The sequence below is a fragment of the Strongylocentrotus purpuratus genome, unplaced genomic scaffold (assembly GCF_000002235.5).
Source record: "Strongylocentrotus purpuratus isolate Spur 01 unplaced genomic scaffold, Spur_5.0 spur5_contig_839, whole genome shotgun sequence".
Lineage (NCBI taxonomy): Eukaryota > Metazoa > Echinodermata > Echinoidea > Camarodonta > Strongylocentrotidae > Strongylocentrotus > Strongylocentrotus purpuratus.
This window is the reverse complement of record NW_022145545.1, coordinates 287,286-313,942: the sequence shown is the minus strand read 5'-3', so window position 1 is coordinate 313,942 and position 26,657 is coordinate 287,286. Positions and strand designations below refer to the sequence as shown.

General features: G+C 37.4%; 2 protein-coding genes across 3 annotated transcripts; one reads left to right on the top strand and one right to left on the bottom strand.

Annotated features, from left to right (window-relative positions):
* The first annotated feature begins 488 nt into the window (after positions 1-488).
* LOC753458 (adenylate kinase 2, mitochondrial-like) lies at positions 489-12,930 on the top strand. 2 transcript variants are annotated; one of them, XM_011666343.2, is made up of 5 exons: positions 4,193-4,293; positions 5,945-6,203; positions 8,813-9,049; positions 9,564-9,731; positions 10,574-12,930. In XM_011666343.2, the coding sequence occupies exons 2-5, from the start codon at positions 6,087-6,089 to the stop codon at positions 10,799-10,801; spliced, it is 750 nt and encodes a 249-aa protein (XP_011664645.1). In that variant the 5' UTR covers positions 4,193-4,293; positions 5,945-6,086; the 3' UTR covers positions 10,802-12,930. The 2 variants fall into 2 exon arrangements, with proteins under 2 accessions (NP_001229617.1, XP_011664645.1); NM_001242688.1 differs by lacking the exons at positions 4,193-4,293; positions 5,945-6,203 and adding an exon at positions 489-587 and having other exon boundaries at positions 10,574-10,801.
* LOC584767 (translation initiation factor eIF-2B subunit delta) lies at positions 12,598-26,645 on the bottom strand. The gene is made up of 11 exons (XM_030987497.1): positions 26,582-26,645; positions 23,698-23,948; positions 22,960-23,131; positions 22,416-22,513; positions 21,417-21,592; positions 20,812-20,919; positions 20,119-20,221; positions 19,165-19,295; positions 18,340-18,517; positions 17,725-17,905; positions 12,598-15,970 (listed from the first exon to the last, which is right to left on the bottom strand). Exons 2-11 carry the CDS (start codon positions 23,944-23,946, stop codon positions 15,771-15,773), a joined length of 1,596 nt encoding a protein of 531 aa, XP_030843357.1. The 5' UTR covers positions 23,947-23,948; positions 26,582-26,645; the 3' UTR covers positions 12,598-15,770.
* Between the last annotated feature and the right edge of the window lie 12 nt (positions 26,646-26,657).

The window sequence follows — 26,657 nt, the reverse complement described above, 5'->3', positions numbered from 1 at the left end:
TTATCACTTGGTGATGAACATAACATAATTTATTGGTCTTAATTTCACAAGGACTTCACATTCACATAAAAGGAAACTATTACCTTACTACACAGTTATTTCATCTCAAAAATTGGAACAAGCATTGCTTGTTTTCAGAAATAGACTGAATACTTACAAAGTGAGTTTCATATTTCTCACATATTAATACAGAATTGTTTTATTTTTCAAGATTTTATCTCAAGTTTTGCACAAATCATGATAACAAAATTGTACATGTTTATTCTTCATAACAAAACTGGATGCACTGTACATTGATATTTTGACTTAAACATGAATTGCAATAATAAGAGGAAAAACGAAAGTACATATTTGGTCAAAGAATAATTGTCAACTTCAGAGAAAATGCACCGCATGAACGATCACAGCTATCGTTTTACACGTCACACGTGTGAATTGAACCCGACCGACGTCAACCGGCTCATAACGACTGAAATTCTGTCAACAAAATGCCGCCTGTAGCTCAACCCAAGCCCCAATTTGACGATCTTCCAGATGGAATCAAGGCCATCTTGTTAGGGCCACCAGGAGCAGGCAAGGGAACCCAGGTATGATGAAAAAATAATTAAAACTTTAAAATGATTTTGCTATGCTAGGTATTTGTCAGGTCAGTAGCTGTGGCCCCACATGTTGATATTCATGTAATTACCTAACTCCGGGAAGCTCCGACGCCGATGCCACGCCGAAGGCGTCGCCGTGGGAGCTTCGGGTTCGTGCATCAAAAAACATTCTAACAGCGGTTTGGGTGACGTGACATTATCTCAAAATATGGAAAGGGAGTAACCACAGCAATTTTGACTTACTAGGTTGCTCGATAGTCTTCGATGGGAAAAAGGGGGTGGTTCTTCTTCCTATCTCCTGTAGTCCTGACGATTCTTCCATGTTGTTTCGTTGATTGACTTGATTCAACCGGCAAAGAGAAAGTACGCACTAAGTACGCAAACAACATGGAAGAATTGTCGGGATAGGTCAAATAATGGTCATGATATAGAGTCGTTATATTTCTTACCCCTTTCGTGTAAATTTTCTTATCTTTTTTGGAGTACTTTTCCTTAAAATGAAGACATTATAATTTTCACATTGGTTTCACGGCAAACCTCTGCACAATGACAATACAATCGCATATGTACCGCACCGACAGAGGGGTGCGTGAAGTTCTCGAATTCACGCAAGCTCACCTGTCCACACCTGTCCACACCTAGACCAAATTTTTCTGTCTCTTTCGTTCGTTAGCCTCAGATATGGGTCGGGGTCGGCGCTCTCTTTAGAGACAGAACAGGCTCATACGCTTTAGTGTTCATGTTCTGTGTAACGTTTCTTTACACCAAACAACTTGGCAAAACTACCAGCCAAATTCCATATTTCACAGGATGCATATCCGGTGCATCTTATTTTGAAAATTAGGTATAGACCTAGGCTTACAATGTAACTACTTCGGTTCCACTTACCACTGAAATAATCTGTTTAATGGTCCCTTTTTAGAAAATTATGGGTAAAAATCGACATCCATGTTGAAAATCTTGCAGCCGCATTTTTAACTCTCGCTGCGCATGACGGAAAAACTATGCACGTCTTTACGAACTGTAGTCCGCACCCTGCCGCGCCATTCGTTGGTTTGGTACAACAGTATGCAATTGTGCAGTGGTTTGGTTCGGGCTAGCAATGCAATTCAGCCCAGCGCTCAAGCTAGCCGTGGATCGTGAACCGGACTGATTTTAGTCTTCTCTCAGTTTCCCCTTTTTTCTGGTACCATGAATTGGCCTAATCCGATATTTTCGTAATGAATATCTGGATAAGTTTATTTTTATGTTGATTTGGCGGCCATTTTGCTCCAGTAGAGTTGTTAGGCTAGCATGAAAAATGTCCTCTGCACTCCCAGATCAGACACCGTAATACACGCTGACCTGCCCTCAGAACATGTGATTATTTTTCAGATTTGAATGTGACGGAAAATAACATAAAAACATAAAAACATAAAAACATATAAATAATAATTCAGAGTATCGGTATCTCATTCAAAATGCTGAAAGTAAAGGAAATATCACCACTGGCGGTAATTTAAACAACGGTAACCCATATTGCAACGGGTATCCAACATTGTCCCGAATGTGTGATGTAGGTTGTTCATATTGTGACGTCACCTTTTCGCATGTAAATAGCGCTGTCATTTCACTTTGTGAGATGGTTCTTGAAACTTGAAATGGTATCGAAATTGCATTTATTATACCTCACAATAGTGAGGGCTTAAAAAGTACTTTACTCATTTTGTTAATGTTCTCAACAATCTGTACTGTAGACATATAATTTGCCTATTTTTTCAAATTTCAATGAACCTTCTCTTTTAAGATACTACATGTATGTCCCTTTTGCAGCCAACATCAAATTCTGTAGAACTTTGCAGGAATTATGTCATGTTTCAGCTTCAGTTTCAGTTTCAGTTTTTATTTTTCATTTTTTTACAGAACAGTAATTTTGACAAGAAATCAAATATACAATTCAACATTCAATAATATAATACATTTTACATGGTTTAAAGTTGTGGAATAGAAAGTATACATGCATATCCAGTATAATGGGTTTATAATTTCTTGTAAAGATAAACCTGTGGAAATGAAGGGATCCACTGAAAAGCAGAGCTTGCAGAATGTGGATTCCTCAAAATAATGACAAACATAATTTGTGTAACATGTAAATACTGTATACAGTGTATACATGTAGTGTCCTAATATACAAATTATTTTTTTGGCCTGCAAATGGGACATAGTACCCGTAAGGAAACGTTTTCAGGTATGTTTGTATTCAAAAGAGGGGCTCTTTATTTCCTTGTTATCGTGACTCCTTTGCGTGTCAGGGATGAGAAAACATGATGAAATGAACTTCTGTTGCAGAGTTTTTTTAGTTTCATTAATGGTTCTGTAGAAGGGGAATACACATGGGAAAATTGATGAAAATTCATTGTTTAATGGCTCTTTGAACTGTTATCAAAATCAGTGCTTAATACATTGCTTAATTAATGTAGTTCTGAAGCAGATATCTGAGAGCATCGTAAATAGTATTAGTGGGCACATTATTTAATGCGTTCATGGAATTTAACCCCACCCCCCCAAAAAAAAAAAAAAAAAAAAAAAAAATCAGTTTCACCATACCAAATTTTGCATTATCTGAAGAATTTGAAGTTTTTTTTAAATTTCAAAAGCTAATGTTATAAATCTATTGTATATAGCCCACTGAAAAGTGTATTTTTTCTAATTTTATAAAAGAAGAAAATCATGATGCGGAAATATACCATCTTGTGCATGAGTACATACATGTAGGTAAAATGAAATGAAGATGAAATGAAATGAAATGAGCCTTGGAGTTGGCTAAAATCTCCTCATAACTATATTTACAAATCAAGGGTTCAGTGACACAAAGACGCAACTCCATATTTTGCCAAAATGAGTATTTGATATCAAAATGTTCAGAAAATGTGGGCTTTCCAGGAAACACAAAGACTTAACTCCACCCAACAGTCAATGGCTAGTCAAACATAGACTTAACTCCTTAAGGTCCAAGTGCTAAGTGGCACATACATGTAAACCACTTTTTCTCAAAATGGGGTTGTGTCTTTGTGTCACTGACCCCTCGAAATATTGTGTACAATAATCATTGTTGACGAGGAAAAAGGAAAATAGCAAATAGCAAAGTTTCTCAGTGGGATTATGTAACAGCTTGAGTAGAATAAAATGACTTTGATATTTAATATTTGTTATGATGTGATTATTACCATAGTGATGTTACTCAATATATACCGATAAGGCGATATTTATGATATAATGATATCGCTCAGTCCATCGTATTTATTTTGTTGTTTTAATCCATATTAAATACTGATAAAATTGATAAATTGATGCAGTATATTTCTTTTTACCGGTAATTAATTATCAGTTTGCACATTGCCACATACATTGTACATGTGTACTGCAACACATGTACATTGTGCGGTCTTTTTTAGCCTAACTTATTTCTAAGACCAGTTCACTGAGCTACATACACAAATGTACACTGTATGAATGTCAGAAGGTCTGCATTCACAGACTATTAAGTCCAAGGGCATCCCTCATTGAACTCTCCCTGACGTGAATCACTGGTTAGCATTTCTGCTCTCACTCTCGTCTGTGTTTTTGTATAGTACCGAGGCACCTCACTGATTGAGGCTATTACGCTGTCTCCACACCGTGGAAGCCTGAAGGATTCACTCTTCACTCTTGACATGTAGTTGAATTGTGTGTTTTGTTATCCGTCTGTTTGCTGGGGAATTTTCATGTGGCTTATATTGAATGCAGTGCAGTGCTGCATTGTAATTGTATCTGGAGGAAGCTTCATTTGCTTTATACAACATGTGAAAAGCTCTCTTGGTCTGGAGTCTGGATGTAACAGAGGCTGTGACAGTACCGTAATTGTTTGTTATTTATGGTGATGTGTCTGGGATTAGCAATTCAGTATACCGTAGGTGATGTGTCTGGGATTATTAGCAATTCAGTATAATGTCTATCTCGTGCTGTGGAGTGGTTTGGTTCGCAGCAGAAAGCGAGCTGCATATTTTGAGCCTTCACAATTAGGCTTTCCAAGGGATCAGCTTGATGATTCAGTATTGAGTCTGTTAACTCAACCAATCTATTTGTACAAATGGTGAATTGGTTGGTTCTCTGTTCATAACAATGCGTACGTGGCTGGATTATGAAGTACCTGCATCATGGCAGGCTGGAGGCTGACTTCCTGTTCATATTGAATGTTAGTGCAGATTGGTCCATGAGTTGTTACAGGCCTACATGTTTTAAATGCCTCAAGTACATGTAGGTACATGTACAATATTAAATGTCAAAACCTGAGAGAAACTGAGTAAACTGAATAAAATCTGTTTTGTGACTTATGTTCACTTCATCATAGTTTCAAAATAATGTAAGGCAGAAATAAATGGGGGTGGGGGGGTTGGTTCAGACAGTGTGACAACAGCCTGGTAGAGCTATCTACACTGTGGTCTAGTGATTAGATTTTCCATATCTCGTAATCCTGCATCAATGATGTTCAGAGACAGACAGTGTGACAACAGCCTGGTAGAGCTACACTGTGGTCTAGTGATTAGATTTTCCATATCTCGTAATCCTGCATCAATGATGTTCAGAGACAGAGAGGATAGGATTTTGTTTCATTTGTACTTTGGAACTCAGAAGCTACCAATTTGTACACATATAGGCCCGAATTCACAAAGGAGGTTTGTCGACAAATCTTGGTTTATGTACGTCATATGACGCGTTTTTACGCTTTTTTTACAAACCTGGTTTGTAAAAACGCGTCATACGACGCACGAAAACCAAGGTTTGTCGACAAACCTCCTTTGTGAATTTGGGCCATAAGGTTCAAATTTTCTGCTTGTCTGTCAAGAGCCAGAAGGGCACTAACTTGTATGCATTAACATTTAGTTATCGCTCTCTTGTGTCTCTCGACACTCGCAACACTCTCAACAGACGTTTTGTTCTTTGCCTTAAAAAATGATAAATCTTGATGTTTTTTGTCGATGCTACCTACAGGTATCTGATTTGGTTTTAAGTAAATTAAGTTCCACTTGTGGTTTTCATGTTGACCTCTTAGTCTTTGTTTTTGGCTGTGATCTTTCTTTTATCTACATTTGCCATTTGGTTTGTCTGGATGAAAGTATGTTTAATCTCCCCTCCCCACCTTCAAAGTGATGGCGAATTATTGATGCTTCTCTTTAGTACCTGATGTACTGTATGTTGACCATTCCACAAGATCTCAGCTTCAGTGGTTTTCAGAATCTCAGGCAATCTTGTATCGGTCAAAAGCATGTGCATTAGGTGGCATGTTCTTGGCATCATCCAATCAACTTCATTCTTATATCCAACAGTCAACAGATTGGGAAATATCCAAAACACTCACAATAGGTCATCATATATGCTAGATAAATAGACATCCAAGCAGTCGTTTGACATTATCGAAAGTAGAGCTTTTAACAATTTTGACTGGAAGGATCATTACTGTGAACCAAGATGGCTGCCGCAATCAAGAGTCAGGATCCAGTTATGCATGAGCCAGAGGAAGAGGGAGTACCTCAAGGGATCTGTGGAGTACTCCTTGGCCCACCAGGAGCTGGAAAAGGAGTCCAGGTACAGTTGGTCATTTCTCAGATGGGGTAAAGAGAAATGTGCATTTGGCAGCACTAAAGTAAGGGTTTGACAAAGAGGCACAGAAGCTAGGGACAGAGAGGTCAAATGTAATACCGGTACCTGTACTACTAAAGAGAAGAATGAGAGAGAGAGAGAGAGAGAGAGAGAGAGAGAGAGAGACAGGCAGACAAAGACACAATGCAGACTTACAGACTATACAGACAAATGTTCAGACAGTCATAATGACAAAGGTCATGAGAGATAAATAGATTGGGAGATGTCCAATAGCTAAAAAAGGACAGAAAAAAATAATTAAAAATTGGTATTTACATGTTTCTGGCCCTCTCCACCAACTTTAAATCCCTTTCTTTGTGCTGAAGTGATACATCTTACATACACATGTAGTACATCATTTTGTCTGCCTAGTTATACCATGGAGTTACTAACCTCCATGGTTATACTTTGGGTTCACCTTCTGATTTGTCGCTTTAATTTGATTGTGTCTGTACAATCTGTTTGATGGACCCATATGTCATTGTGTGATGGTGTACGTGCGGCGGCTGTATCAGCATACTTAAAATTCCTTCTAGGCAAGCGGCTATCACAGCTAATCATTAGTTGTTGTGTGGTAGACACTCATATCTACATGAACATGCAGAGGACTTTATTAGCTATGTTCACTTCAAAGTTCTCAACAACGAGGGTTCACACAGGACCGAAACAACGAGTAGTCAAAGTTAACTACAAGCCAGGGAAAGCATTTATTTTTACTATGAGCTGGAGTAAATTTAAAATTAATTGCGTATGCAAGGCACATAACATACAGTGCAGTGAGAACCCCTTTAGCCCCTCCCCCCCCCCCCCCACTGCTCATAGTTATTGCGCTAACCTTTATATCTGCCATTTTTTTAACTTTAGTTAATTTAAAATTTATAAAACCACAACCTAAATTTAAAGTTACAACTTAGACTTTCATGTGAACCACACTATTGCTATGTGTACTCTGTAAAATATGAGGGTAGGCCTATAGTCCGATTTGGAGAAAAAAAATCTTGGAGAGAAGATGTCATCAATAGTACCATCTAGATCTGGAAGGAGTGATGAAAATACCATTCAAGGAAGGAAGAAAACAATGAAAGCTGGTTTATTTGTTAGCTACAAACAAACACTCTGTTTTTACATTTTAACAATTTTAACAAAAAAAGAAATTGTTGTTGATGAAATCACCTTGTCAATGGTTAAATGTGAAATAATAGTAACGGTAATTTGTAAATGGATATGTTTGATGCTTTAACTGCTTAGGGCACAAAGTCTAACTCTTCCAGACCCAAGAGCCTTTTGAGCAAATTTGCTTGATGACAATAAAAATCCATCCAGACATCTTCAAATTTTGTCAAGACCCATTAGGCCTGAGGCCCCCTCAATACATACCGTGCGAAGCGTGTGTAAGAAACAAATTTGTTAGACACTGATCTCTTTTTATATTGTGTTGGGTGGTTTTTTCCCTTAAGTTATAAGTGGCCTACTACTTCATGGAACGCTGCGTCTACCAATGCTAATCGCAATACTTGAAATTGGTTGAATGGTGGGTGGGATGGAGGATGGAGGGGGTAGGCCTCGCAGAGCCCTCTTATGGTTCTCAATTGATGTGTAGTACATGTCATCTGTTTACTAATGTAGGATGAGATATGATAATTGAATTTGACATGTACTGTATGTACTTAGTCTGTGCATACAGGACACTGTTGTAATAGTCTAAGGAACCACATTAGTACCGTTGGAAGAAGCTTGTTACATGACTCTACTGGTATTTGTATAACTGATGCTCTTTTTAGTGGAGGATTATTTATTATTAGATAATTTATAAATCACTTAAAATTATGAAAGCATGATAATTATTCCTGGAATTGATGCTCAAATGTAAAAACAGTACCAGCAGCTTGCCTGAGAGACAAATTCATTGTATATACCGTATCTACTTTTAAATGTTTATTAGCTACCATGCTATTTATGAACTGGTATCAAATCCAATACATGCATGTTGATTTTATAATGATATGCTCAAATGCAGTATGTCTGCATGAATTATGCATATGTCACACAGTGAAAAAGATATGAAGCCGAGGGCATTTTGCCCCTTAAATCTACCATATATGAGAATATAGAAACAGTAAATATCATACATGTTTATCCATGAGTTTGGTTACATGAAATTGGTGATCTTTAATTTTAAATGGACATTGGAAATGCAAAATATCCCTCATCAACGATTGTCTTCATTTTAACCCATGGATCTATTCACACACATGTGCTTCTCTTTATAGCAGTCATGTAGGCTGTACTTTGTTACCACTGATCTCTTGAAGCACTTAGAGGCTGATATAGATTGAAATTGAAGATAAATTGTTTTAGATGTTTGTTAGAAGAAAAGAAAGAAGAAAACAAATCGAAGTTGCCCTCCATTCCATGAACCAAAACATGGAATGCGATATCTTAGTCGCTCTTCCAACTGCTTTAGAGATAAATTGATTTCATCACCAGAATTAGGAGCAAGAGTACACCCCCATCACCAAATCTTTCTGTGCATTTCTTTCTTCTTTCCGTCACAGGCACCCAAGCTTGCAGAGAAGTACTGCGTATGTCACCTGGCAACGGGTGACATGCTGAGGGCGGTCATCGCCTCAGGCTCGGACCTCGGTAAGAAGCTGAAGGTGGTGTTGGACAGCGGTAAGCTGGTCAGCGATGAGCTGGTGGTGGAGATGATTGATAACAAGCTGGGTGCACCCGAGTGCAGGAATGGCTTCCTTCTAGATGGCTTCCCAAGGACCGTTGTCCAGGCTGAGAAGGTGAGCTATCAGTGATGTCTCTGACAGTATCTTCAGTTCTGTGACCAACCATATCCAATGTTTGGACCTTTCATATCTTTTGCTCATTATTACATTGATATTGACATGAAAATTAATTGTAATTTGGTGTTGGTGGTGATGGTTATTTTACCCGACTGCTAAGAAAGCATAAATGCTTGTAAGTAAGCAACCAGATGGCCGACGGCTTTAGGTCCTCTCCGAGGGACCTGGTAATGAGGATTAATGCCTTACCAAAGGGCACTAGCGCATCGCCTTGGTTTCGAACCCGGGTCACCAGATTACGAAACCACTGCTCTACCGACTGAGCTATTAAAATTCTGCAGATGCATCTTTATAAATATTACAGTTTTTAAGTTTCATGCAAACATCATAGTGATAGAAATATGTAGCAAATGATGAAAATTATATGTTGTGATATCTAGCTATTGCTGCCCACAGTTTTACATGACTACCGTGTCTAAATAACTTCATATTATCTTTCTTCTTTCTACAGCTGGACGAACTTCTCACAAAGAGGAAGACTGCCCTGGACTCAGTAGTCGAGTTCGGCATTGACGATTCACTGCTTGTGAAACGAATCACCGGACGGCTGATCCACAAGCCCAGTGGGAGGTCTTATCACACAGAATTTAGCCCTCCAAAGAAGCCTATGACTGATGATGTAAGTAGGACCTTCAGAATAATCTAAGTGGATTGAAGGGCAGGGGAAAAAAGTTATACCATTTAGGAGCTGTTATCCCCTACCCCCACTACCCCTTTTGTCCACAAAAAATGTTAAATTGATGGTGGAGGCAGTGTCAGAAGTATGTCCATGTTCATATGCCCCAGACTCATTCAGACTTGTTTCCATGGAGGTTTCAGTTTGTGTGTGTATGGGTGATTTATTCTCCCATCATAAATGTTTCAGTAAATTGTAAATCACAGATGCGAGTCAGTTCCTATTCACACTGCAGATTATAAGGTAGATATTCCCATTGATGATGTAGACATTTAAAAGTCATAGATTTTGTATGCCAAAAGATAGACAGTTTGATCAGCAGACAAGGTATTGCTCATGTCTATAGGTTTCAGTGATTAGCAGAATTCAGGGTTCTTGGACTTGGCAAGAATTCGCGTCGTAGATTATAAGGTAGCTAATCCCATTGATGATGTAGACATGTAAAAGTCATAGATTTTGTTTGCCAAAAGATAGACAGTTTGATCAGCAGACAAGGTATTGCTCATGTCTATAGGTTTCAGTGATTAGCAGAATTCAGGGTTCTTGGACTTGGCACAAAATTCTCTCATGATTTTTGTAAACGTTTTTTAAAGAAAACACAAATATATTGCCTATCACTCTAATTCTCATTAAATCATACTGTATATTAACCTGTATACGATGACTACAGTACCAGACCGAAACAAGATTTCTTTTGCTCCATGTGAGCAGTGTTCGTGTACAGGTTTGATTGTACATGTACATATAATTACAAATGTGCCTTTTTCCCTCTCCCCTTGTTTTAGGTAACTGGTGAGCCACTGATCAAGCGATCAGACGACAACGAGGTAACGTTGAAAACACGCCTTGAAGCCTACCACAAGCAGACTGCACCTCTCGTTGATTATTACTCCAAACGAGGGATCCATCAACGTGTCGATGCTGCTAGAGCACCTGACGCCGTCTTCGCAAGCATCCAGACAATTTTTGCTAAAGCGCAGACTGGAAGAAAAGATAAAGTTGTATTCATTTGATTGTAGAACTACTTAGGAGTATGAGACTGCAGCTAGTCACCACAAAGCCTGGACAAAGTTAATAACATATCAGTGAAACTGAAAATTAAAGAAAGTTGTTGTTCAGGGATTAATAATTCTAAAATTCTCTTTCTGTATCTGCAAAATATTCATATGCTGTGGGACTGTTCAGAACCTGAACTTTGAAGATAGAAATATCAAGAAAAGGAATTTTTTGTTACTTTGTTTCTGCTTTGTGGTGTCTGGTTACAGATAGCTTTATTTCTCTTGTAATTACAAATCAGAAGGGGCTATGCCTGCTGGAGGAAAGCTCAAGTGCTATTTGATGGGATTTATTGGGGGTAGCGTAGATGACTATTGTCTTACATTTCAGACTTGTGTGGAATTTTGAATGTAATGAATTTGGAGCTCTATTTTATTACCTGAATCATGTCTGGAGTAGAAACTTCTGCCAAAGACTTCATAGAAGTCTATACCTACGAGCGATATGAATGTGGGATTTACTACATGTTTACATTATGTTTACAATATGACACTTGTTATCTGCAATATATATGGAAGCATTGGTAAAATCATTGGTTTTACATTGGTTTTACATTGCACTACTGATGTATTATTTACTTGCATCCAAATGTATTGTTTTCGACCTTTTGAAGAGGTCATAACTCTATTTTATTTTCATTCTCTATTTCTGTATTCTCCCCCGTTCCCAATTTCTCTGCATTAATCCCAGATATAATGCTAAATATGTGTATGATCTTCTTATGTTCATTGACTGAATTTGCCTTATTTTTGTGCTTGAATAAAGATTATTTCATTACCTGTTCGCCTTTAAGTCTGAAAATCATGATTAACATTTATTCATGAAGTGGTAGAGCTGTACTGTAGAACCAATAACTTTCACAACATGGCATTTTCACTAATTCCTCACTTTGGCAGCATAAATTGAGACCATTTTTTTAAGGCCTGTCTTCCAATTTGCCAATGCCATGAAACTTTTGTGAATCTAGACCACATACAAAATTTGCCATAGATTCTTGTACGTGAAAACTTCTGGTTTTACAGTGCACCAATACATACATACATAATCAGCTCCTATAATAGGGGTTTAGTGTAATGAATGCAACTATAAAAAAAATGATCTTTAAAAAAAAACTTTCTAAAATTGTATTCCATTTCCATACTGCTGCAATTCTACTTTGCTCTTATATTATTTTATCTTCATCTTCCCACAGAAACACTGTGATATGTAACTTGTTTAAGTCTTAGTAATTTTGTTTCCATGCTGTATTGTATTGGTTTACCAAAGACCTCAACATCATTGGACTCTTAAAACCATCTGATCCCAAATTAAACCATCTGACCCCAAATTAAACTGTATGTATATCACATGATCATGAAAACAGCATTTTCTTTCTCAGGAAGCGGTCACATTTACTATAGTCAAATTTGATGAAATGTCAAAGCTTTCTCTATTCTTTGTGCAAACAGTTTTCTTTATTTGGAGAAAAGAAAGGGCCTTTTCTGCTGATGACTGTTTTCATGTTTTCTTTATAGCAACAAATCTTTGTTACAAGTCATTGCGATAATTACTGTAGATGATAAATTGGATGTTATAGGATAGTACTAGATATTGTTTTCAAAGTAGATTATTCAAAAATTCACTTTTTTTGCTTTTGTGTTCAAATTACATGTCTTTCCTTCAGGCTTGTCATTACCAAATTTAAACATACTAACATTCATGATTAGCTTGTTTCTTTTTTTAAAATTTTTTTAAATTTTAAAAAAATCAATTAATTTGTCATAAAATGGGAAGGAGATACGAATATCTGTTTATAATATCTTCTTTGTGAATTATTTATCTCTCTCATTCTCTTCTATGTAATAACATTCACTTCCAATGCATATCCTATTACTGCTCAAAAGATATAACACTGTACACATTAGAATGAAATTCACAACACTTTTCTCTCTGCGATAGTTTATCTAGCTTGTATTTACATGTACATGTACATTGTATTAACAAATTCAGGAAGACAAAGAAATAAACATACAGTGATCTTTATTACTGATTATACTGGAGAGGGAAATTGATAATTATGCTCAATAAATTGAGATTTCTATCATAATGAATCATGTGTCATGTTGTCTTTTACATGTATTGTCGAGCTTTGTACAGAGAGCAGCCAGTGAAATGGATGTCGTCAGAAAAGATGAACATTTATGTAACTGAGAGTTTTTACATATTGCAAACTTTCATTATGCTTGTAACTTTGGCAAATTTGGGAAGTGCTCAATTCTGCGAAAAACTCCTGCCAAGAATTTTTTTTTTCTTGACTGACAGAACACAAACTTTTCGCAATTCCTGCACAAGTTTCATTTCGCGAAAGTCTGATTTACAGTACCCTAAATATTTTTCTAAAGGTTATTCAGACATCTATTACCAACATATTTTATGAATGAAATTTATGGTTCCATTCATGTCCCCATTTTTAGTTTGAGAAAGAGATAAATGTTTATGCCAAACAAACACACGTACATGTATAGTTCAACTCCATTGGGCAAAAATAGGCTGGACTAGCCAAAATACACAGAGTCTCTGCAAAAAAGGTTTTAAGCTACAATACATGTACTTACTTGAAACTTTCCTATATTGCAAACATATCTAATCAGTATGCATAAGTAAGCACAATTAAATCATGCAAAACTATCCAAGATGTGAAATGCAAGACTGAAGATTAATCATGTACTTTCTCAAAGCTGAAAATAATTGAAGTACAATCTAACATTACCCATACAGCTTTTCATATTCAGTATTGTAACAATTAGCTGATAAGAGTATGTCACAAAGCTGCACTTCTTCTAGCCCAACTTTCATGTACAAAATACACGTCCCAAGTGCAGTGGTTCATTCTATATATGGTCCCATATATGCTGAGATGATTTGTTCATCAGCTAATGACCCTGCCGTCCAAGATCTTGCCAAGGCCTCTGACGAGGTGCCACACGGAAGGCTTCTTCATAAGCTTGACTACTACGGCATACAAAACTCGACCCATGCATGGCTGGCTGACTTTTTTGTGATCGTACGCAGCAGGTAGTCTTTGAAGGAACCGTCTCTACCAAATCCCAAGTGACATCTGGATTTCCGCAGGGTAGCGTCGTCGACCCAATGTTATTTCTGCCGTTTATTAATGACCTGCCAGAGTACATGTCTTGTGACACCACTGTTAGACTCTTTGCAGATGACTGCCTAGTGAGTCTATCGCAAAATTGGATCAGAAGCGACAGTGCACAACTCTAGAAGCGACGGGAAGCTGACTGGTTAATGGAGTTCAGCCCGAAGAAATGCCAGGTCCTCCATGTTTCCAACAAACAGAAGCCTATCATCAAGTCATACATCATTCATGGACACACTCTGGAGAATGCAGACACAGCAAAATATCTTGGAATCCATCTACACAAGAAGCTTAGTTGGAATGACCACATCGACAAAGTAACAAAAAAGGCTAAACCCAACTGAGCCTTCCGCCAGAAGAACATCAGATTACGCCCACACAAAGTCAAAGTGCTCTGCTATCTGACCTTGCTCAGACCAGTCATGGAATATGGAAGCATCATCTGGGATCCCTTTACCCAAGCCAACACCAGGAAATATAGAGATGATCCAGAGGAGATATGCACGCTTTGTTTGCAATGACCATCACAGAAGAAGCATTGTCACAGCTATGCTTGACCAACTGCAATGGCCATACCTGCTTCGCACAGAGGCCACGACCAGAAACTCCAAGTGCAATATGCTCGGACACAAGTACCGCAAAGGAGTTTCTTTCCTGATGCCACGAGGCTCTGTAACTCACTACCCCAAGCCGCCGTCACCTGTACCTCTCTGCCAAGATTTAGGAGAGAGGTACTCGAGATCCAGCTCTGTTAAGCTATGGATGTCTTTTTAGCTGCACATAGTTCTTTGTAGGTCTTTTATGGAGTCACTACATATACACCTGCACCTGCCTGTACTTAAAGCAAAGAAGAAGGAGAATAGAATATAATGCAGTTGAGCAGAAGTTATAAGAGAAATACTTCCTGGTAATTGATTATTGAAAACTTAATTCTTTTATACAGTTTCCATAAGCTTTATACAGATATCATCTGATTCCTGGAGGCAATGGGTTAATAAGATTCCAAAGTTTCCATCACAAATATAAGGATTAGAACATAACCCTTGCTCAACACCCTTTCCCTCCAAAAGAAAGGGAAAAAATGTAGATTGTAACATGTGATTAGATATTAATAAGAGACAGAGTCTAGAAGAGATCACATCATGCAAAACTAAACTGATGAATGAATATAGACCATCTATAGTTAATATTTTGAATAAAAGAAATACAGATAGAATTTTCTTCTTATACACTTTTTCCAATTTATTGTTGTCACAAATAACAGTCCCCATGCCATATCCTTATCACATCTGCAAATGGCATGACTGAGCACCATCTCCATTCCTTGCAGAGTATTATAATTCCTCTGAGCTATCCTTAATCCAAGCCAAGCTGTACATGTAAATATAGCCTTTAAAGGGAGTGTAGCATGGCTATAAACGGGGGCAATTGGGTATAATATGACTACGGACGAACCGACCGCAGCATTCACGTGCGTGCAACATATGCAAAACCGAATCGTGAGGAGAACTTCAGTCTCTTTCGCGCGTGCTGACCATGCAGAGATTAAGTCGCTGACTACCGTTAATCAAGTCCATTCGTTTATGTGCAGTTGTCTAAAAGAAGACGTAGATATTTGCCATGCTACACTCCCTTTAACCCATCGGATACCAATCCTGAGATGGATAGTGCTGGAGTCTATGGAAAATGTGTGTTATACCCATTTTCAAACTGTATCCATATGGGTTAATAGATACAGCATCATAGAGCACATACTGATGAGAGTTCATATCCGACTACTCAGGCTGACCTCAGCTCTCTATGTTCTTGACCCTAAGTACAACAGGCACGGACGTGCACGGTAACATTCCTATCTCGGTGATCACCATGGAAACAAAATCTGGCGGGGTGACGTCATATACAAGGTTGAGAAGTGTCAAGGCATTGATGTCTCTCCAGTCGGCCAGGTTGCACTTTGAGCGGTTGATAGAGACTAGGTCACCAGGGTCACCTATAGGAAAAAGGTCAAAGTTGAAAGGTAATTAAATCATCTACTATGAGTTCAGAAATGATAATGGTATTGTGGATGCCTTTAATCCATAAAATTGGACATGATAGAAAAAAAAGACCCCAAAACATGATTTTTTGTATTTCCAAAGGATTAAAGTTACTCCTACTAGGTATCGCAGCTAACTTTTGAAAGTTTCTAAATTTCACTGCCCCTGCCCATTTCCTTTTTGAGCACATGAAAAGAAGAATTTTGATACCTCATTTGTCAAATTTGAATAAGTACTTTTGAAAATATGGCCACTTACATAAGAGAAGAAATGGTCAAATTTTGCGTAATTAGGCTATAACTGACAATTAGCCATTTTCAAGGTGATATAATTTTGTAATTAATTGATGAATCACCTTTCTTTTCAAGAAATCGGTTCTCTGTATGGATTTCTACATGCCTATTTTTTTTCAGGTTCTTTTGACAAATATTTTTTTTTGTGGAATTTTTCAAATAATTATATGAAGCCCATTTTGATGCGTGTGACAAATGGTTATTTTTGTGTCGCCGGAACAAGTTTTCATGGGTTTTGAAACATGGCTAGATTTAAGAGTGTATATCAAGAGGGGCTGAATTTCGGCATATCTGGGGTATATTATATAGATTAATTATTTCTTTAAGTTTGGACCATCAAATCCATTTAAATTAATTTTAAAAGGCATTTGAAAATGGCTCTAAACTCTTCAAGAAGTCCAGGTAGACAAAGGAACATCCCTTCACTGCTATTGTGTAAAAATGTGTAGAACAGGTGTTACATGCATATTCACCTGTTCTACACATTTTTACACAATAGCAGTGAAGGGATGTTCCTTTGTCTACCTGAGGAACTGTATATTTTGTCAGCTTTCTTTGTCCGTCATGTTCATAGTGTCGGGGTACAGCTGTATTCATCGGATTTGCGCTCAAGCACCATCTCGGGGTCATTCTTAATATTTACATGATTGTATTCTCCATTAAATTCTCTTTCTTCTCGTATCAAAATTGAATTAAAAGTATGTTTTTCTGATATAGAAAAATTGTTTCAAACTTTTCACTCTGATTTTTCACGATCTTTTTGAAACATACACCCATCATTTTTTATATGAAAATAAAGCTTAAGATGTGCTCTTTCCGACCAGTGGATTTTTAAAACTCAAAGACAAATGGCGTTCAAGCGCATTGAGCTAAAACTAGCGATGCAAATCGGCGATCAAATAAAAATGGTGACAAACGAAGTGAAACAGTACGAATTAGAGGGTAACTGACAAGCAACTGTGTCGTAAGTAATTGATGGATTTTGATGAAAATGACATGACATGAAAGACAGAATCCTGAGCTTTCGAGAGACATATCATTTTATAATATTTATTTTTTCCATGATATGAAAATCTTCCTTGATAAAGAGAGAATTTGCATGTTTGAGCCCTGCGTGTGTCCCCACTCAATGTAGCTCTTCTGTGATACCTACTCCTACTTTCCCTGCAATTTTTTAATAATATCATAATGATAGAATATAGAAGTCATTTGCTATTTACCTTGAGAGGGCAATTACAGGATTAATCTTTGGTGCAATATCATATTGTTTAGGCACTAACATGCCTGGTTTACAATTAATAGTATTAACCTGTGAAGTGGAGAATTAAAAACAAATTGAAAATATGGAACTGCCATTCTGCAAAAAAAACCCATCAAACTTTAACACTTCAAATATAAAAATTATGTCCACTCACCGAGTTCATTTGTTACAAAGCTATCAGTCTGTACCCTGTCACTAAATTTGTATGTCTCACAGCAGACGAGAACTGGAACATTGTAGGATTTTGCTACCATGGCGATGACCGATGACCCGACCCTTGACATGACATAGCCATTGGCAAGGAGGGCATGTGCACCAAGGAAAACTTTAGATACCTTGGATCAAATATATATTTAAGAGAAAAGTAGAATAACAGAGGATTATCCATCATTAATTGACAATTTAAGATGAAAACCATTCTTGATGGTAACTTGTTAGTGACAAGATTTTCTTCTGTATCAGGTAACAGTAATCTTTCCTACCATGTCATAAAACATCTCATCTAAAACCACTACATCAAACAAATTGATCAATATGTACATATATTACTTGTCATTAGTAATTGCAACTTTTCCATGTTTACAGTTGGATTACACTTGGATTGGGCTACACATGATTTCAAAATTAATGTTTTCTACAGAAACATAACGCATATATATTTTCTACCAAAAGAAATGCAGGGAAATTTAGAATTTTATAAATTCCAACAAAGCAAATTTAAATTTAAAGATGTGGCATGTGAAGGGGTAATTTTGCATCAATATCCTACCTCGGGCATCATATAAGAGACTGCATTGATGAGGATATAGCTACACTTGATCCCAGCAGCTACAAGCCTTCTTATGCCCTCACGACCTTCGACCTTCGGCCTGCTATCTACCATGATGACCCGGAAGCTGATACCAGATTTATGAGCATCACACAGGACTTTCCTGATTAAAGATGAGCTGGAAAAGAGAGCAAAAATAAGACGTTTACATCATCTGAAGTCATCTAAAGTTCATTTCCTAACCAGGTGGACATACTATCTGTAATAACTTCAATTTTTTTCCTTCAAACTTGAACATATTCATATCTTATAACTGATTGTTTCTGCTTTTCCGGAGAAACTCACTTACGTAACCCAAAAGATGAATATGTACAAGAGGTTTTCATCAAGCAAGCCAATTACATGTGTCAAATTCAGGGTAGCCTGTTCAAATACTTAATACACATGTTTGGTGCTTTGCATAGCACAATGGGCAGCACAAAATTAAGTAATTTGAATGTAGTACCAGTAAGCAAGGTGCTCCAACATACTCACAGGCTATAACTATTCAGGGCTCTATTTCATCGAACCAATGGGATTAGGGCTAGGTTAACGGTTGTGTTTTAGATAAGGTTTAAGATTAGGGTTAGGCTTAGGTTTAAGATTTGGTCCAGGGTTGAAGTTAAACAAATTAATAGGATAGGGTATTGACCAATGTACATTTGAAACTGCAGCATGTGACAGATAAACAACCATACATAACAAAAAAGAAACTATGGATAAAGTCAGGTACAGGAAAACAAATTATATAAAAAAGTATGAAACGGATGATGTCTCCAAACTTACCAACTGTATATAAGGATGACATCACCATCTCTGATCTTTTTGCAAGCAAACGTCTTGGAAATGGCTTCCTGGGCTAAGAATATCTTTTCTCTCACGTAACTGTCTATGCAGTCACACAACCTCTGTTTGGCCTATAAAAAGAATATAAAAGTAGAGATTGAAGAAGATGAAAACAAAGTCTCTAACCTTGTATCTCGAGATGTGGTTGTGGGGATTGATGGAAAGATTCAGCTGGATTGACAGTCTTCCTAAAGAATAGTTTCTATGAAAACTACCAAACTGAGTAGAACTCCAGGAAAGCCTTCCCTCCTAGAATAACCACCCCCAGGTCAATCATCCCCTTGACAACTCCCCCACCACCCCCTCCCCAATTTCCAGTACGTGGTCAGTATTACAAGGGGTAAAGTTTTAAGATAGTTTTCCCATGAGGGTAACAGAGATGCCAAGTTCAAAGATCGGCAATGCGTGACATTTTCATGATTCGGCGCGCGTGCGAGGGTGTACACACGTATAAGGTATAGCGTTTTTTCAAAATCTAGCGTGCGCGTCGTGCGTAAGAGCATTTCAGACCCTCGAAATGCGTGATGTCACACCTAATGCCTGATACTTGGTAGCTCTGGGGTAATTGACTACGGGTGGTAGTATAGGGTGTATTTGTCCTAATCCCATGGACTGCTTCAGAACTTCAGGAACAAACAACATGACAAAACTGAATAATACAACAATAACCCATCCGGCTGGACAAAAATAAATGTACCAACAGAATACAACTAAAATTTTACTTAATTGAGCATCTTTAAAATTCATGTGAACACTTGATTTCGTCCAGTAACTACTGAATTCTCTCATTCCCACAATCTTATCACAGGGATCAACCATGTCCCCTTGGCAATACGTGACAACTCTGAAATATCTTTCTAGTAGAATCTCACACAGCATGACAGACTTTCTCACCTCTTTGTCTGGCATGCCTTGAGGGATATTGTTGATCTGCATCTTGAGATACTTGATAGCATTGCCCATGCTGACTGACTTGGGGCGACACTGGTTGAGGAAACTAAGAGAGAGATGGCAATATGGGTTGTAAGGTATTATGGTCTTTCAAGAGGAGGTAGAGTTCACTTCAAAGAATCTAAAAAATCTGTGTGAGGCTTTATTCAGAAACGCTATAATGTGGGAGAATTTCCCTTTGAAACTTTAATAGAGGGACTACTCTGAGAAATTCTTTACACCTTGAAGTATAAATAACATACACATATTTATCTGCATACTTTAAAAAAGAAATTCAAAAGCTATGACACTGCAAGAAGCCAAGAACAATTTTGTACTCTATACAAAATAATAATACACAACGGCTATTGCAAAAACTACACAACAACATAGAGATAATAGTATAAATGTTCAAAAAATCTTGCATTATATACACAAAATTCTATCTTGTTTTTAGATTTTTGTTAAAAAACCCTACTTATTAACTAATTAAATAAATTAGATCTAGAATGTCTTAGGTATGTAAGTATTTGTAGCCTCAAATGAGAATTACACATCAAGAAAGCAATGAAGAACATAGCATTATCTTTCCTTCCGAGATTAATCATGTTGTTACACAGAGAAGGAATGGCAAAACTTTGTGAAACCGGAACTCACTTGATGTACGGTTTGATCTTGTAATCTAGATCTCGGGACAAGTCTTTCTGAGGTGGTGTGTTATAATCAGCTATAACCTGCTTGAAGGCTACCAGCAAGGCTACACACCTGTTAACAAAAAGAAGCAATCATAACGTGTTAAGAACCATTCATCTGTTTTGAAAGTCTATTTGTCACAACATGCTTTTACAGGAAGTTGTGTTCAGGCTCAAAAGCATGTGGAACAACAAGAATATGAAGAAATAGCATTAAAACAATAATATTGGGGGGATATATAAGAGCATATATACTTTCATACAAAAACATTTATAATCTGAATGGTTTGCATTCACTTTGCTAATCCAAACTGTTGACGGGATAAGACATAGTAAATATATGATATTCAATACCTGTCAGAACTTTTTTCACGTAAGTGTCGTGATTCCAGTATTTTTCCTGTTCAGTGAGAGAACTTATTAAAGAAGTGTTTCACTAATTGCTTCTATTCAACTAAAAGTGGGAAATTTTCAGGAGCTCATCTCAAAAGAAACTTTTGGCTATCCATTCTTTACGATCATGATTCCTGAAGCGGAAATGACCCATTGAAGAAGGATAGAGTAACTGACCTGGAGTTAGCTCCTGATATGATACCCTCAGCGTACTGCAGACCTAGCTTGATAACAGCCGGATGGATCCCACCAGAGCCAAAGCCAAGACGGCTCGTCAGCGAGACCTGTCGCTCAAACTGGTTCAGATGAGAGAAGAGACCCACTTTCTTCTGACTCTCGGCCCTCTGTGGTACCTGGATTTAATACAAGACTTAAAAGTATAGACCAGTTTTGGCAACTCCCCCCTCTCAAAAAATGAAATGGAAGCTCCTACTACCCATCATGTGGAAGAATATGTTTTGACTAATATGTGATGGTACAAAGACTGGGCCAAATTTATTATCATTTTGATGATTCCAGAACCTTGCAGTACACACCAATACTTATATGCTAGATGATAAACCTTTTCTGATCGATTCCACAACTTTTCTTTCACAATGCAATCGCAAGACCAGAACTGGTCTTTACCTTTAAAGGTTAATAAAGGGATACCAGTTGGTTTCACTCAGTAAGCCTGCAAAGAAACTCTGATAAGCTGGCATAAGTCCCATTTATATATCGCCCCAAAAAGCTGTGATGAAGAGAATTCAGGGCCTGAAATCACCCTAAATGCACCCCTGATATATAATATTTCTTAGACCGAACTAGATCAGCACTAACTCTTAGCTGGTCCAAGGTTAGACCAATATGGTTCTGACATGCTTCTTCATTTCGACATCATCAATAGACAGCAGATCCAATCACAAAAAGTTACCATTAAATCCTCTTTGTCTATGTTTCCTATGATGTTATGAATAAAAATAAATGCATAGGTAAGAAAGCAAAATAAGTGTCTGGGATATAATTTGATTGAAACAAGAATAATTACATTTCTGTATTTTTACGAAGATTTCTTGGTGAAGTTGTCTTTTTCAAGCAGATGCAACTGAGTCAGATCATCAATTGATGAAGTAATTTGAGCATTACATTCAAGTTATTTGTTATTGCACTTTTTACATAGCTAAGGTATGAAGTTACCTGTTGCCGTTCAAGTTTCTTTGCTCTTCGTTTCTGCACAGTAGGGTCATCCAGTTTGATATCATCCGAGACTCTGTAAATATCTTTCTTGAGATAAGCTGAAGAGAAACATGAATTTACCAACAATGATCATATTTGTGTGAAATGAAATGAAAGTACACTGTATAATTATAGCATACAAGTATTACATTGCAGTAATTGTGAGAGGGAAGGTGCAAGGGTTCAAACTAATGTAAAAATAAAATGTGGTTGAAAATAAACAAATATAAGTCAGTAAGGATCAGTGGCCTTTACCTATTCTACTTCTTTTAGAGGGTGTTTCATAAACTGTAAGCCTTTACAAAAAATGGTCTTTAAAACTGAACCAACTCATTTATGATACAACAAATCTATTAAAACAAAATTGATCCTAATTGATGAAGCACTCCCTTAGTTACCTCCATTCTAATTGAAGAAATGGGAGACATATCATGAACACTGATACAACACAACTTATGAATGTGCTGGTCAATGAAATTAATTTGAAAATGTTCATCTGACTCACTTTCTCCTGTCTGTTTACTAGCTTTACTTTGTAGCTGACCACTGGATCCACTACTAGGAAGTGAACTACTCCCCCCTCCGCCTCCCGCTCCAGCTCCTGCTCCTGCTGCTCCCACTCCTGGAGGGATAGGTTCTCCAGACTTCTTGGCCAGTTTGGCAGCTCTCTCTGTCTCCTGAAAGTACGCAGAAGAACAAATTTAACATGGCAGAGAAATAAAAAGGAATCCTGAGTTTGGGTGATGATGACAAAGGAACTTCAAATGAAATGAAGAATTTTATTAAATGCCCTATTTTTAGGCTAGGATGTGAACATAACTAATAACCACACCATGAGTTTGATAGATATACAAAACTGCTGCAAGTAGTTCTGGTTAATTTTGTTTTCAAAAATTCTACAGAGTACAGATGAAAAGGAATAGCTTAGGAGAAGAGAGAAGATGGAAAACAACACACATAAACATACACAAATGTTGATATTAACAAACAGAACAATAAGAATGAGTCATCAATTGAAAGGCTAATGTGAAAAGGAGGAGAAAAAAAATATCACGAGATATTGGGCATGAATGTAAAACGTTTTCAGTAAAAAAAAAAGAAGGAGTGGTAAGTATCAAATTTAGCTCTGGAAAATTAAGAAATAACTCTGCCCTTCATGTAACATGATCTTTTTAATAAAGTACATTTTACACTACAAGATATCACAGACCATACTTAACAATATCTTGCTTCAACAACTTACCTGTCTTGCCCTCCTCTCTGCTTTCATTTCTGCCTTGCTTTTCGGTGGAGCTTGGACCTGAGCTGATTCTTTCTCCTTCTGCTGCTCAGCAAGCTGCTTCTGTTTCAGCATCTTTCTTTCCTTCTTAGACAGCTTCTTCTCACCTCCTTCTCCCCCTGCATCACCTCCATCTTGGCTCGCTACACCCTCCTTGATCTTCTTCCCCCCTCCTGTAGAGGGGTGGGGTGTGGACTTGGCTACTTCAGCCATTTCTGTCATTTTTGAGATAAATAGAAAGAAATGTGATTAAATTTAAACGATACATCTTACACCTTGAGTGCTTGTTCATAGATTTTGAGGTCTGGTTTTTCATTCAGTCTCTGAGAAGGCGTAATCTTGAACAGCTGCTCAATGGTGCTGTAAGCATATATCCTAGCATAGAAATGCCAACCAGCATTTATATTTCTACTAATTGTCTATTAATTTAACAAGAACTGTTGTAAATGTCATGGATGCAGGTACAATGAAAACAACCCATTTATAAATGACATCAAGCTACCAAATACGCAATGCAACAACCCAAGTTATGTCTACCAGCAATGAGCAACATCAACCAAGCAAAACTCACTTTTCTTGTTGTATTTCTGTTTTTTCTCTCTTTCCTATTTCACTTGCTTCCTTTTCTCATTGTTCTCTTCTGCAGCTTTCCTTTGTTCATCATGTTCTACTTTTCCTTATTCCTCCTTCCCCTTTTTTTATTTTTTTGGTCCTACTCTCCTTTTTTCAGACTCTCTTCTGTCCATCATTTCTCTTATCATTCTCATTTTAAGATACTTGTGATTTTTACTTCTGCATATTTTGCAATTATCGTCTTTAAGTTTCATTCCTGTAATCTTGTTGTTCTTCTCTTTGTTATTCTGCTTCCGTTCCTCCACATCCTACATCTACTTTGTTCTTCTTCCTAATTTCGCTTATAATTTTGTTCCTTTTTGTTGCATATCTTCTGCCACCATTGTCATTTCATCTTTCCCTCCATCTTTGTTGTCTATTCTGCTAATTCAAAGACTTTTCCTCAGTCAGACATTCCTTACATTCTCATCCATCAATAGTCAGTATTTTTGGTAATGCTATTTTAGTACTAATTACTAGAATCTAGACTAGTTCTAAATTACAAATTTAATAAAATCATGTCATCTAAATCTACCGTAATTTTTTTTTTTTTTTTCTTTCTTTTTTTTTCTTCTTTTTTTTTTAGTTTCGATTTATGGTGCTATGCCTGGCAATGTCTCCTAGCTCAGTAATCAGTGTGTTGACTCACCACTCGGAAACTACAGCAACACTCAAATTTGTCTGTCATCTTGGTTTGAAAGTGATCTTTCTAATAGATCATGCATGACTATTGATGTTTGGCATAGAACACACTGCTTCTGCTAGGTGATGTGAGGAGGCTGGTGTGGGACACTTGGTATCATGAAGCCTTAGACTGTTGTTACTATTAATTGTGACAAGTTCACAACTTCAACTGCACCTCGATGTAAAATGAAGGTCCTTCCCCGCGTGGGTTTTCGGCAACAAAACAACAACAACAACAAAACAAAAACAATTTTTTTTTTTTTTTTTTTTTTTTTTTTTGCCCCCAAAATAGGGGTGCGCCTTATACACAGGTGCGCCTTATACACGGAGATTTACGGTAATTAGATCTAGGTCTAGATTAGCTTTAGCTAGAGTAAAGGAGCCCGTTTTCGGCCACTTAAGACAAAATCCTATTTTTAGGACTCTTTACTTCCTATTTATTATCGTTTCTTGTTCAAATCATGAAGCAAATATTATTATTATTTAAACAAAAAAAGAATCCCAGAAAAAAATCACGAATTGCCATGACAATATTCATTTCAATTTTCACTGTTTTGGAGCCAGTTATCGGCCGAGCGTTTCAGTTTACGGCCGCATGTACAAAGTCAATAGGAAGCGCTCGCGCGCGCCGTGCGTTTCCGCGCTGATGTACAGCACAAGCGGGCGGAGCAGGTATCCCACGCCGGAGCTCCCTGGTGCTTGCCTGGCCGAAGACAGGCACAGCGGTGATCGGAAGTTGGAATCTGAATTAGACAGAGATATCGTGTGTGCGTCGCGGTGTGCGGCTGCATTGATTTAATACATGCGATGAGATACTTTTGAGCTTGCGACTAGCACAAAATCGGGCTCTAAATCTGAAAAATACTTGAAATAAAGCTCATTTTATGGTACCCATATTTCTTACAGACACGCGTAAGATACTCGATTTTTCAGATTTGGGTAGCGGGACCGGCGATTACATCGCTAAAATGTGATATTTTAGGATATATTTTCGATTGCAAATGTGGTTCTTCAGTGACACTGGCATGGTATGGTATGTGTGGGATATGTGTTATGCTATTATGCGATGTATTTTAGAGTGATTTTACCTTGCATCCAAACAATCGGCCGAAAACTGAAGCTGGCCGATTACCGGCTCCTTTACTCTAGACCTAGACTAGTAGTAGATCTAGATCTAATCATCTATGTTTACATGTTTATTTGAATAGATCTAGGCCAAAAATAAAGCCAGGGTATAATTCGAATCTATTTCACCACTGAAGCGTATCAGCACACCAGAAACAGAAGTATCAAATACTAATATGAATAATGCTTATCAGCGAGCAATCGATACACAAAATTGAAAAATAACAGATTGTAAATCTTGACACCACATGAACACACATGAGTGGGACTGCCCCCAACATCTGGATACCATGCCGATGATCACATCACCAATTGGCATAGTCTTACCAACAACATAATTTTCAACAAAACATTCGCACATGTCGCGAAATATAACATGATATGCACACAATACATTACATTTGAAATGAGTGAAAATAAAACTCACAACTCGTCAATTTCGTCAGGTAAATAAGCAATCAAGAAGGCTTTAACGTGCATGACCGGTAGCCACAAGGAGTCAA